Consider the following 14233-nt stretch of genomic DNA (forward strand, 5'->3'; position numbering starts at 1 on the left):
AAATTACTTTTACAAGTGACCTCAGGAACTGACGTAAACACCAATATCTCATTTTCTGTAAAATAAGACCTGATGCTCCTTTGCTGGGGACTTGGAGGTTTACCTAATTTTATTCCACTGAACAACAACAGAAATATTTTTTTATTATTATTATCATTAGAAGAAGCAAATGAGTAGCGTGCCTGCAAAGAATTAGGCAGCTTGTTCTCATTTCAAGACAGGAGACAGACTTTGTGGTTTGGTGAAAGTAGTTTAATAAAAAAATGCCTGATTGCACTAAGGGATAGTGGTGGGTGAGGGGCAGAAGAAGAAAGCATAAAAGTGAAATTCCTCTAAAAGCAGAGTTTCAAGTTTATGAAGCCATGCAAATCTTATCAGGAGGCATAACAAGACAGTGAAGTACAAGACAGTGAAGTACAAAAGAGACATTTCCCTTTAGATATTATGAGAGGTTGGTTGGTAAAACCATGATTACCCTTGAACTGCAGTCCTCGATGGTGGATCATGCCCCTGAGAGTTTTGACTCCATCAGACCCTCCCTCACTGCTCCAACATGCTGCTTCCCTTTTAGTGTCACCATCTACAGCCTCTGTCTGCAGACAACAAAACAAATTGTGTATGATAACCAAGCTCACCCACTCTTTACAAAAAGCTTTTAATTTACTTTATCTGGTGCACCTCAGTGGAGAGCAGGTGCTGAGCAGCAGCTGCTGTGGTGGTCAGCCCTGGCAGTGCAGGAAAGCCCAGGCAATGCTCCCCAGCACAGCTCAGGCTCCCTTGCTCTGCCTGCTGCTGTGCCTGACCTTGCCAGCAATCAAGGAAGTGTTTTATTTCCACTTTTTTTTTTTTTTAGATTAGCATAATACAGTTCAGCAAAGTTCAGTGCCAACAGTAACATTTTATGTGGAAAATGAAATGCCTCCTTGAAAGAACAGATCTGTCTGCTGTCGAGGGCTAGTTCCTGCCTTTGAATTTTAGGTAACTTCCATTCATCATTTCCAAGTATTTAGCATGCAAACCACAGCCATGCTCTTTCCAAAGGGAATGTTTACTAAATTAGACATTAAAGGAATATGAAAGTGATTCTCTATTCTAATGACACTTAATTAGAAATAAAACATGGAAATAGATTAAAATAATTAGTCTTAATAAGCAGTAATTGCCAAGTCTTGTGCAATAGAATAGCCTTCACAATTTGGAGATGGGGAATAATGATGCTGTGGAGCTACTAACAGGCATTGATTTGAATATTAATTTCATTTGTAAAGTGTGCTTAAGTTGTTGTTTTCTTACACTGCATGGTCCCAACCACTGAGATCCTTGTGTCCTTAATATCCATCAGGATAGTATCCATCCTGCTATCCATCAGAATAAATGTATGTTGGATCAAGACCATCTGAGGCAACTTCAAGTACAGAGGTCAATAATGAAATTTGATAATTCTTCATTTATGTAATGTAGAAGTTTATCCTATATACATAGAGGCTCCTTGTCTGTACTTCATGCTTTGGACCAGTTTTTGCTTCAAGTTTCAGGGCAGCAGTAGCCCCCCATGTGCAGAGATCAGGCAAGCCACTACTCCAGCTGAAGTAGGTAATAAAACCAAACTTTTTTTACTGTTAGTTTGACTTTCTGAATCTTGAGAATGAAAGTGTGGCTGCCTATACAGTGATTATCCCACGTATTGTGAGAGCTGTGCCAAACTGGTACTGCACATTATGTGGCTGAGCCTCCCAGGCTGGACCAAGTTTCTTTGGGAAAGTGCAGATTAACAGCATTTGTCTGCTTCAGTCTCACTATCTCTATCTAAAGCTCACTGGGCCCAGTTCTCATCCCAAGTGTCTAATAACAAAAATGCCAACATAGCAAAGAGGAAGCAAGTGTTGTTTAGTGCAGCTTGACACTGTATGTCTATGCTCTACAGTTCAGTAAGTCTTTTGCAGTGCCTTTTAATTGGAAAAACAGTACAACTAAATTTAAAAATACTTCTAAATGTTTTTCCTAAGAGAATTTCAAAGTGTTTTGGTGAATGCAGGAAATTATTTTATACAGACATTGTGAGGGGTTCCTTGTGTTTGAGCTAGTCCACAAAGAACCGAGCAGGATCCTGCAGACAAAGACAGCAACCAGACTGATGGCTGTGATGAGGAATCCCTTAGTCCCACCTACAGCAACAGGGCCAGGGTTGAGAAGATAGAGAACTGAAGATAATGCTCTGCTAAAAGATCAGTCCTATAAAAGGAGGGAGGAAGATGTCAGCAGCTAAAAGTCCAAAAGGATAGCCAAAATCAGCAGTCCACACTGGTACTGGGAATGTAAGGAAACTGAGACCATCCCTTTGAAGAGGACTAATTATGATGCCAAGAGTAAGCAGCCCTTCCTCTCCACTTTTATCCAGTGAATATAACTTCACCCTATTAGGCCATGGTTTGATGACAGAGTAAATGTAGCACTATGACTCTGAGCTGGATCAAAAATGTCAAGGCTGTGTAAAACAGAGAGCTGACTCTGCCTCTTTTTTGGGCTTAAATTAATTTGTTTACAAAAAAAATGTTGACAGGCTAACTTTACACCAGATCAGATATCACCTGCCTAGGCTCTGTAATGATACCATATCAGGTATCACCCATCTTCCTGCAGCTACTGTAAAAATGCAAAACCATCATCAGTTCTGTGCTTCGGCTAAACCAAAAGTGTGTGTCTGCATCTGAGCTGAATCAAATTTGTATTAATGAGCTGAGCTGACAGTGCACCAAAGAGTATTCACGATCCCTGACCAACAGCCTTGGATGCCAGTGTAATCTAGATAGCATCAGTTTGCGTGATCTTTTTCTGGGTGTTTTTCTGCCATAAAAAGATACTCTGTTTCCAAAGGACTTCAGTTTGTGTCAGTGTGTGACCCTGCTGTTTACAGCTCCTGAAGGAAAAACTCACACCAAACCTGTTGGGCCTGCTGGCTATCAGGACTGGCAATCGAGGGAATGAATCCCATCTCCTAGGGAAGGAGAGCGCTGCCATCCTGCAGTGCACGCTCTGACAGGAACTCCAGGAACTTGCTAAGAGCCTCGGTGAGCACCACCTACAGCTCACCATCTACACTCTCATGACCCTCACAACATGGGACAAGAGGGCCATGGTCACCTCACCTGGGATGGGTTCAGCTGTGGAGCTGAGCCCATCCAGCCTCGGGGAAGCTTTGGTCCAGCCTTTCCTGCCCGACCCACTACGGTACAGCCAAGACCAGCAAAAGAGCCAGGTTGCTGGGTGTCCCCAGCAACCACCAGCACTTTGGGCCTGCCCTGCTCCAGCCACACCCGGCCCCATGCAGGAGCCAGCAGCCACTCCCTGGGCTAGAAGGGTGGTGGGAATTGTCACAGAAATACAGAATATTCTGAATTGGAAGGGACCCACGAGGATCATCGAGTCCATCCGTTAGCCCTGCACAGGACCATCCCCAAGAATCACATCATGTGCCTGACAGCATTGTCCAAATTCTCATTGAACTCTGTCAGGCTTGGTGCTGTGACCACTTCCCTGGGGAGCCTGTTCCAGTGCCCAAACACCATCTGGGGGAAGAACCTTTTTCTAATATCCAACTCAAACCTCTCCTGACACAACTTCAGGCCATTCCCTCGGGTCCTGTCACTGGTCACCACAGAAAACAGATCAGTGCCTGACCCTCCTCTTCCCCTCACGAGGAAGTTGTAGACCACGATGAGGTTTCGTCCAGGCTGAATAAGACAAGTGATCTCAGCCGTTCCTCAAACGGTTTCCCCTCTAGACCCTTCACCATCTCTGTTGCCCTCCTCTGGCTGCTCTCTAATAGCTCAATACTGCACACAATATTCAAGGTGAGGCCGCCCCAGTGCAGAGGAGAGCGGGGACAATCCCCTCCCTCGACCGGCTGGCGATGCTGTGCCCGATGCCCCCAGGACACGGTCGGCCCGCGGTGTCACGGGAGGGCTCTGCTTACCACGGGGCGTTCCAGCCGCGTGGCTGCTCGGAGCTCAATACCCTGGGGAGCACCAGGGCTCCCCGTCCTCTGCCGGGGCCGGGAACGTAAGGCCCCGCCACAGCCCCGAAGAGCAGCAGCAGAGCCCGGCCCGGGGGGCCCCGGGGGGCGGCCCCGGCCCGCGAGGGGCGGTCGGGGGGCGGTGCCGGAGCCGCCGCCGCTCGGCCCCGCCCGCCCCGCCCCTTCCGGGCCGCCCGCCCCCCGCCCGCCCTTTCTCTCCGCCGCGCCCGTGCGGAGCAGCCGCGGCCGTGCGGCTGCCGGGACCCGCCCCGCTGCTCGCCAGGCACCTGCTCGGGGCGGAGCGGCGGCGGCCGGAGCAGCGGCGGGAGCGGCCCCGCAGGCGGTGAGTGCGGGCACCGGCCCCGTGGCCGCGGTGGGCCCTGGTGTGAGGCCCGGCCAGGGGGGCGGGGGCCGGTGCCGCGGTCAGGGGGAGCCGGGGCCGGGGCGGCCGCGGGCATTGTCCCTGTCAGCGCCGCCTGCGCCGCACCGGCCCCGGCCTGGCCCTGGCCCTGGCCCCAGTCCCGGCCCCGGCGGGCGGGGGGAGCGGGCGGGCCGAGCCGCCCCGGGGGCTCCGCCGGGCCGGGGTCCGCGGGGCTCCCTCGCCCCCGCCGCGCCCACCGAGGGCCCGTTCCGGGGAGGCGGCGGGCGGGAGGTCCCCCCCGGGAGGAGCTGCCCGTCGGTAGTGTTGCTGCGGGGCTGGAGGTCGGCGGGGGTTGTGCTGCTCCCATCTTGGGTCTGCCGGGGCAGCGGCGCCCGGACCGCGCCTCCCTGTGCACAGACCCGTGTGTTCGCGGTGCGGTGCCTTCAGCGAGATTTGGGAGGGCAGGAACAAAGCGCAGGGCAGGGCAGGGGCGATAAGTCGCCGCGGGTCTGTCGGCCGTGCCCCCGTGTCGTGACTGTTCCAGAACAGCCGTGTGGTGCGAACCCTCGGGGCCGGCAGCACCGCAGAGCGGAGGTCGCTGCTCGCTGTTCTGTAAGGACACCTCAGAGGTGAGCAAGGCATAAATACCAGCAGTCCCTGTTCCCAGTAATTTATATGTTGTCACACGCGGATTTATGCCAGTTAAAGTCATTGTAGAGACTTTACACAGTACAGGCTTCGTATAGCAGTTACATCTCAATTTCAGCACATCTTTGGTTTAGCTTAATATATTTTCAGGACTGAGTCAGCTCAAAGCAAGATGACTTGGTGCTGATTTGTCCAAATCAGTGGGTTTTTTTATACTTCTTTGATTGGTTTAGTTCATTATGCACAGTTGTTCATGCAGCTCTGGGGTGCAATTGTGTCTCATGAGGAATCAGTGATAGCAGTCTACTCACTTGGCTCAGCTCCATCCAGGACAGCAATACCTAATTTTTACTGCCATTCTTAAATGCCTCAAGTCACTTATAAATATAGTTTAGGTTCCTGAGTTACAAGGGTTTAAAACAAAGGCTACTCAAATTGCTGGGAGATTTTAATTAGCTGCTTACCTTGCGTGTTTGTGGGCCTCAAGGAAAAGTGAATGTTTCATGAAAGTCTTGCTGGGTGTGGATGGCTGGAGGAAGAGTATGGAAGGGAATGCCAGGAAGGGAGGGGAAGAAGTATGCAAAAGGCATGGAAGGATCTCTGCTGGTAGATGTTATGTTGTGGCAGCCTGACACGGGGCTGGGCAGAGAGGTGCAGAGAACACAGATGACTAAGTCTTTCCCCTTATTTTCGTATTTATACTCTGAAAGATTTATCAGAAGCTATGAGGATTTTTCCCTTTTCATTTTTTCCTACTACTGGTGTTGATGAGGTGAACTGAATTAATTAACTTCCTCTAGAGGCACACCCTGTTATCCTGATAAACAGCTGTCAGTCTTGAGTGTCCATGCACTCCTCCACATCTGCCTTCAGCAAAATAACTGGTATTTCTGCCACTGCTTTTGTAAGAGTGATCAAACCAACTCTCCATCCGCCTGCACTGGGATGAGATGGGCTTGATTTCGGTGCAGTCTTGGCTTGTGGGTGTTCACAAGGAGGTGACAGAGGCTGGGTTGGTGTTGCAGCAAGCTGGTGAGCGATGTGGTTGCACAGAGTTAGGTTTGCTTTTCCTCTCAGGTGGCAGCAGGCGCTCGCTGTCTGCAGGGAAGGGAGGAAACGTGTTGGGAGTCTTCCAGCAAGGGTGCATTTCTCTGATGTGACTGGAGAAGGCAGCCTGGGCTTCCCAGCCTCCTGATAATGTTGCTGTGTGGCATCCCTGATTCTGAAAAAATAAGGGTCTTATTTTAGTTTCCCAGTGGTTTTTTGACCTAAGGTGAAAAAGCAAAGGTTTTCATTGTGGTTTGTATGTGTTGGAGAGCTTTCGGTAGGCAGGAAGTTGTGGTGGTTTGTCTCTGGGACTATTACATGCTTCTGGTGTCCCCTTAGAAAGTGGTAGGCAGAAGTGGCTGGGGATGGTGCTGTGACATTTGACACTGTAGTGGACAGGTGTTAAAGGCCCCTAATTCAACACATTATAGGAATGGCTCAATAATGTATGTATGGGTTGTGCCTTCTTTGTGTAAAAAAAAAAAAAAGTTTATTTGAGAGTGTAATACCTCACTTATTATGTGACACAGATTTATCCTGCTTAGTCCTTCCAAGTTGGCATTGTAATCTGTTTTTCTGCAAAGGTGAGGCATCGCTTGCTAACTAGTGTCATTAAACGGGTTGCTTTTAAATGAGAACATGCTGAGAAGTTTCACGTTCAGTAGACTTAGTTATTTTTATTCTTTTGCTCAAATATGCAGGCACGGGGGAATACTTTCCATGTATTCCAAGGAATAACTTAAAATTTGTTTAATGGTCCATCAGGAAGTTCTGTATGCTTCAGCTAAGCCTGTACTTTCTGTCGGAGGTCTTCATCCTGCTGTCAGTAATTTTTATATCTCTTATCCATTTTGTGTAGCAAGTAGAAGAGAGTGATTCCCACATGCTGCCCCTGCATGGCACAGTTACCTTGCTGATGTGAGGCTTGGTTGTCTGTTAACAATCCTTGGCACTAGGATACAAGCTGTATAAAGCCTGCCTTCCCTGGCTTGTGCCAAAGAAAAATGACAAAGCTGAGAAGGACTGGTGTGGTTTTGGTAGGTTGGAGGGATGCTTCTGGTGCTAGGGAGGCCAGGTGTCTCGGCAGACAAACTGGAGCATTGGAGCTCGCTGCACTCCTTGGGTTGTGACACATTGGGCAGTAGTGTGGACTCAGGGTGCTGCCTCCTGCTATGGTTGCACACCATTCCCAGCTGCTCTGCCACAGCTGTCTGGGGAGGTGCTGTGGGCCAGGTCTGGAAATCTGATAAATATGGCATGGCACTGAAAAGGAAAAATTAAAATGGTTTAAAAAAAAAAAAAAGGCACCATCTCCTTGGTAGTGTTGGTGGTGAGGATTTAGGCTGTGAGACAGCAGTGGCCTGGGCGTGGTGCTACCAGACCTGCTACAAAATATTGTGGAGATTAAAAACATAACCTTAGAGATGTGGAAGGTGCTCTGAGAGTGATAAAAGTCCAGGAGGAGGGATCTGTAATCAAAAAGAGCAGTTGTTGAATATAGGAGAGCTATAAGAAAACTGAGGATGGAAATTTGGATCTCAGTCACTTGCATTGATCTTCTGCTTGCTGTGTTGTCTAAAAGAGGGAATGGTTTAGAAATCCCTCAGCTGAATTTCATTTGCCTCAGCTGAGTGTGTGTCCTTGACTTAAACAGCTATTCTAGCTCATAGTTTTCAAACCTGTCACATATGTCCTTCCCTCAGGTGATGTGCCTTGAGATGGGAGTCACCTCCATGACTGAGTTACAGCAGAGCTGTAACTGGGCTCCAGGCACCTCTCTGGTGCTGGTGCAGCGATGTTGGAGCACAGGCCAGGCTTGTGCTGCACAGCTGGTGACATCCTTTCTCCAGCCCCTGGAGGGTTGGGGTTGGTGGATGCAGGTGCCATTTGGGAGCTGTGGTTTTGAGATCAAAGGTGTTTAGTGGAAAGCTCACGGAGAAATGAGTGTATGCATGGCCTAGCACAGCACTGGAAACCTCTGCCTGTGGTTATGGTACTGAAGCCAGTCTGAGAGGCCTTGACTTTTTAAAAGTCCTGTTGCAGGTTGAGAAACATTGAGACTGGTAGGTTGGGAGGTATTTCTCTGGTTTTGCACTCTTTCCTGGGCATTTGCTGTTGGAGATTATAAGGTTTGCTTGGAAGCTGAATAGGCAAGAACATGCCAGGCTTGTGTTCTGCTTGGATAGTGTCTGGGGCGGGCACTGCTGGGACAGCTTTTGCATCAGGTATTATAACCTACCTACTGGAGAAGTTGGCAGTTCTACGGTTTTCACTTAATGACAGTGTAAGTGGCTTTCTGAATTGCAGACTTTAAGGTATTTCTTTTTTTTTTTTTTTTATGTCTGGATTGCAGCTGGGGTTTTAACTGTATTTCTGTCAAAGACTTGGTTGTCCTGATATTGAGTATCAATTGCTGGTTTTTCTTTCTTGACAGACACTGCAGCAATACAGACTTTGGCGTGTCCCTTGCAGCTTCCGATTGATCCCTGCCTAGAAGACAGTCAATGGAAAGCTTGGAGCTGCTCCTTATCTATTTGGGCAAAGTGAGAGAATAGTGAGGTGGGTAGTTTTTTCAGCAAGAGTCAGTGTCTGTCTTCCTGTCAGCTGTGGGACCCAGCTTATGAGAGACTTGCTTATCCCTTTCCTCTAAAGGGTTTGCGAGTCAGTGGCAATGGTGGCTGGGCATTCCCTCCCAGAGGGGTGAGGAATGACATCTCCCTTCACTGGAGGTGAAATGGCATTGAACAGCAGCTCCCTGGTGAGGAGCACTGTTGGTATTGATCTGCTCTCTGTGTGTCCTAAATAGAGTTTCTTCCATGATCTGTTGTAGATGATAGAAGGCATCAAAAAGGCATGTAAAGCAGTCTGTACATTTATAAGTTTTTACAGGAGAGTTAACTGCTTCTACTGTGTCTGTGGTGTATCTGCAGGGTTTTAGCTCTTTGAGTCTTGCTGATGTGGGGCTCTTTGCATTAAGAGGAGCTCCAGTTCCCCTCTGTTCAGCTAGATGACTGCAGTCATTTAGTCGCTTGTGATTTCTTGTGTTTCTGCTGGAGAATGTCAAGGAGGTTGAAGACTGTTCTTTCAGGAGAGCACCTTGGTAAAAATTTATAGCCTTTCTGAAAGAACATGTGTTCAAGTTGGCACATTTCATAGTTGGTTTTGAGTTCCTTGTCTCAAGATACTCCTTTCAGGTTTGTAGTAGATATATACTACAAGAATTTTGTGCTTGTCAAAGCACTGATCTCTCAAGGATGGAATCAAAGAGAGCTGGCAGCAGGCTTGAGGCCATTTCTCCTGAGAGGGAAGTTGTCTGATATCAATTCCAAAAGTCAAGGGAAAGAAACTAAAAGGTGGGATTCCCATTAATATTTAAAAACTGTCTAAGCACAGTTACTGATAACTCCTCCAATAAGTCACTTATTGTTGTAACACAGCAAACACAAGCAGCACTATGAACTTAATAATACTTTTTAGTTAAAAAAAATAGTTCTTCATGTTTTCATAGTGACAGCATCTCACAAAGCACAGCAGAAGGTCTTGAAGAAATTCAGAGCCCAGAGCAGCCAGGTCCTGGCATTTCTGGTCCAACATGACCTGACTTTTCAGAAGCATCTGGATGCTGACTCAGAAACCGTAGGACCTTCACTTAATTCAAGTAATTCTGCTATAGACAGGCTTGCTACCCAGTACTGTCCTACAAAAAGCTTGCTTTTGGTATGGAACCATATTGCTGGTCTAGTTGAGGTGATTTAAACCTGGATTTAGCAATGGGTGTACAAATTCTGTATAGATTAATTTGTGATTCTGGTGTTACGTGGGGAGTCTTGGTTGGGGTCGAGTGTCTGCTGCCTTTGTATGGTGTTTCTCTGTGAGGAAATCATACTGCGTGGGTCATTTTTGAGGAGGTGCATTGAAACAAATGAACACTTCTTTCCATTAAACAGAAGGAGTGTCTTCATTGGAAATTACAGCAGTCCTCCTTATCCTAAGGCAAGATCTAGGACATGCTGTCACAGTACTTCTCATGCTTTTAGGTACAATTGTTTAGCCAGTCTCAAAAGAATAAGGAATTGCTCGGTATGTATGTTCAGTTTCTATCTCAATCAGTCTGGCAGATCAGGTTCTGTACCAATGGTTGGGTGGGGTTTAATGGTGCTTTTGTCTTTTCATTCACTTGAATATGAAGAGTAAAGTTCAGAACTGAAGGGAAGATATAAAGAAATAATTCAATCAGCACATAAAACACTGTCACCTTTAAAAGTTTACTAGAAGAGAGGGTAGTAGTGAAACTTTGAAGCTTGCAGGACACACACCATGTTTTGAAATGTGTTAACCAAGGAGTGTGGTTTTTGGTTTCTGAAATACTATTCTGTTTTGTAAGGTGTGTTTTTATGGGTGAAAAACAGGCAAGCATTTTTGTCACAGTATTACTTTTCTTTGAAAAATAATATTTAATGAATACTGGCATCGGAGCATCATATTTAACTTTGGTCAGCATGATGTTCAAGTAAGTAAAGGACCTGAAGTTAATTCATGCTATACAGTCCTCAGATATATGCTTTTAGGATCTATGAGGCAGGGATAACTTCATAATTCAAAGTTCAGGGAACAAGTATTTTGTCCAGGGAACAAATACTGTATTTTGTCCTTGTGGTACTTTGGGATTGGATTTTTATTTGCTTCACTATCCCTTGCGACGCTTCCAACTTTGTGCTTTATCACATGGAATGATTCATTGTGGAGCAAATACCCTCATGGTGCACAGGAGAGTTTTGAGATTTTTGAAAAATAAATTCTGGAGGTTTTTCTTCAGGACTAAGCTAATGGTGTCTTGCAAATAAAGGTCTGGTTAGCTTATTGTGCAACTTAGTGAGAACTTTCTAGAATCATTCTGAAATATAGGAGGTGACTTGTCTAACATGGACCTGTGGGGTAGGCATCAGAAGTATACTGTATGTTCTTCTCTTGAGATACTGCTTTTTCAACCATGAGCTATTCATACTAAAAAAATCAAATATAGCAAGGAGTGATACTTTATTTGACCAACTAGTGGGATGGGGTGGGCAGATGTGTGAGGCACTGGCTCAGACATGGGTGCACAATACTTCAGGTAGTGCCTTAAAGCTTGCTTCTCCCCTTTCAATTTCAGTTTTTCAGGTAAAAGATTTAGTTAAAGAAATTATTTGAACACTGGGAGTATCAAAAAGGCCATACTTGGCCAGCTCAGACTAGTTTTCTGTCTCCATGAGTGTCTGAGCAAATAATTACAGCAAATACCAGAGCACTTAGAGAGTGACATTGACCTGGGCGTTTTCCTTCATTTTCCAGTGATTGGTTGTTCATTAATTTTAGAGCTGTTGATGGACCTGCTTTTCTGTCTATTTATATTTCTGCCCTTTACAGCATCTTGTGACAATTGGAAGGCATGAGTATGTGGTCCAAATTCCAGTTTTTAACCAGTTAGCCAGTAATTTCACTCTGCTTTAATCCTTTGTATTTGCTCAATAATGAATAATGATTTTGTTTCTTTTCACCAGTTGCATTACTGGTGAGTTGGTATATACTTTCATCACTTGTTTTCCAAGGTCCTAATATCTTTTTGCAAAGAAGACCTAAAAGGGTAGATTACACTGATATTTTTCTCATTCTTCTGTAGCTATTATGAGAAGGGATGCCCAGAGCTACTTTCAGGAGTCAGGAGCAACACTTTGTCATAGTGCATCCATAGTATATTTAAATGTGTGTCCAGGTAGTAGGTTATTAGCAGGTGAAGTTTATAAATGAAAAGTGACCTTTTGTACCTGGTTTTATTTGGATGAAATATGTGATGATCTAGCAGTTAAGATTTGATGGAGCAGTTAAAGCTTACAAGAGGTCTGTAACCATGTAAAAATATTGGTGTATATTACAAATTTGAAATTCAGTATATATGGAATTCAGAATATAACTTGATGCAAAAACATTTTTTTTTTCACAAATTTGATTTTTTAAGTGTTTCTCCTCTGTTGTCTACAGCATTCAACACATACTAACAACTACAACAAATTTTCAGTTGCTGCAACTTGCTTATGAGTTTATTAACATTTAACAGTAGGGTGAATAGATGGCAAGAAAAATGGAACAATGATAAAATATGTAAATCTTTATAAAGCAAGTAAAATAAGCAATTAGGAAAAGAAAGCTACTTGCCTTAAAATGGGTATTAGAGGTTTACCTTTTAAGTAAAACATCATAAAAATATGTCTCACCCAAACTTTGAAGAATCTAATACTGTGCTTGTTAAAAACAACTGTTCCTGGTGCAATTTATAATCAGACTAGTAAATGATATCATTTTTACAGCTTCAAGAAACTCATAAGCACGTGAGAGAAGATGACAAGATCTAGATCAAGATCACCACGGTGGAAACCAAGGTAAATACCCATAACTTGTGTTCTGAAATGTAGGATTTGTAAGTAGGACCTGAATATTCCATGCTGAATTGCAATTTGTAAAGTATATTTTGTAAATTGTAATTTGTTTTCCAAGCTGAACACCCTCTGCAATTTTTTCCCAGCTCACAGTTTCATTATGATGATTTTTTTTAAACTGGAGGTGTTAAGTTTTTGCAGTCTGCCAAGAACCTCGTTCACCTTCCATATTTTGGGATTTAGAACTACGTTAAGCACAAAATCGAAACACCAAACTATTTAAGGTTATTTTTACTCAAGCACTACCTTGTGCATTTAAATGTCTGTAACTTGCTCTTGGTTTACAGGGAGGGACTGCTAAAAAAAATTATTAGTTTTTTTTTTCTTTTTTAAAAACTTCTTGGTCCAACACTTTGAGCTTTCTGAGGTTTGGGGGCTCAACTGCAAACTGATCTTTAGCAGAGTCAAACATGCCTTGCAGCATAACACAAACTGGAAACATGGGAGTCAGTGCCCTTCTCCTTGGACATTAGCCTAGTAGCATGTGTTACTGATGTTGTCACGAGAATAACATCCAGCTTACTTCGTGCTGTTAGTTACCTGCCTAATTTTTAAGGCTTGCAGTGCAAATTCAAGGTGCTAAAACTAGGAGGCTCGAATACAATTTAAGCTTTTGAGAGCTCAGAAGTCCTTTTCTGCTGTTTTTAGGAACAGTCTAAGTTGTGATGAACAAGACAAGGAGAGTTTGGATAACACAGAAAAATGTGTGGGTTTTTTAATTAGTTTCTTTCTTTTTAAAAAGAGAAACCCTATCCATGTCTTTACTAGATTGATAGTTGTGAATATGTCCTTTGAGTAAGAGCAGGGAGGAATGCCCCAGCTCTCATTAAAATGCAAGCCATAACCAGACCAACATGGGACAGCAGCCGCAGTACGGGTGCTATTGGAAGTCAGCCATTATGTTTTTAGGAAGATCTGTGGTTCTGAATCTGAACTCAGTTGCAGAAATGGAGCAAACAGTTCTGCCAAACTGTACATTTGCAAGAGGTGTACAGAGGAAGTGACTGCCTTGATATTTTTTTTTTCCTGCTTGCATTTTTTGATGTTTTCATTAAAGAGTGTGTTGAGAGAGTGCAGTGAATGCTTGAATACAGGCAGAACTGTTATGTCTGGGATTGCTTTCTGGTTCTTGCTAATGGCTTGTGCTGCTTTTTCTTTATTTAAGCAGGTTTTGGCTAAAACCTAACAGGTTGCCCTTGTTTTTGTAAGTGTAGGTGAAAATGCAAAGCATAGTGATGCAATTGAATCTTTAATAGCAAAAGCTGCAGTAAGTGTGGTAGTGCATATGTATACGTGTGTGAACATGTACATACAATTATTCAAAAAGACCTAAGCATTTTCTTCAAATTCAGTCTTTTCTGTAGGAAAAAGCCTACCTGTATGACATTTTAAATAGAATATTTTATAATGTCTTCAGTAAGCTTTGGGTGTTGTTGACATGCAAAGAAAACCTGAAAAGGCACTTTTCTTAAATTTCTTAATATGCTGTTTTTCCTTCTTTTTTCTCTTGGCACTGAAAAAGATAAGGAAATGCTTGAGAAGTGTGAAAATACGTTTAACAGTTGTTTTCAATGTAGTGGAAACTTCATATATGTGAAATTATTTTAAGTTTTAAATTAAAAACTTTGAAGAGACAAAAATGATTGACTTACTACTATTTTGAGTGGGTATTTTTCCTTTGAAATCTTTCAA

At 44.4% G+C, this 14233-nt stretch overlaps 1 protein-coding gene across 5 annotated transcripts in view; it reads left to right on the plus strand.

Annotated features, from left to right (window-relative positions):
• The first annotated feature begins 3756 nt into the window (after positions 1-3756).
• Positions 3757-14233, plus strand: part of BCLAF3 (BCLAF1 and THRAP3 family member 3) — a 30647-nt gene continuing 20170 nt past the window's right edge. For 2 of the 5 annotated variants that reach the window (XM_051794873.1, XM_051794869.1), the window contains exons 1-3: positions 4212-4355; positions 8503-8627; positions 12413-12484. In XM_051794873.1, the coding sequence (XP_051650833.1) occupies positions 12444-12484 (41 nt within the window). In that variant the 5' untranslated portion in view covers positions 4212-4355; positions 8503-8627; positions 12413-12443. Of the gene's footprint in view, positions 3852-4211; positions 4356-4884; positions 5003-8502; positions 8628-12412; positions 12485-14233 lie in introns of those variants that run through there. The other 3 variants (XM_051794871.1, XM_051794870.1, XM_051794872.1) reach the window with 3 other exon arrangements.

The sequence above is a fragment of the Manacus candei genome, unplaced genomic scaffold, assembly GCF_025592945.1.
Source record: "Manacus candei isolate 608988 ecotype Guabito, Panama unplaced genomic scaffold, ASM2559294v1 h1tg000041l, whole genome shotgun sequence".
NCBI lineage: Eukaryota > Metazoa > Chordata > Aves > Passeriformes > Pipridae > Manacus > Manacus candei.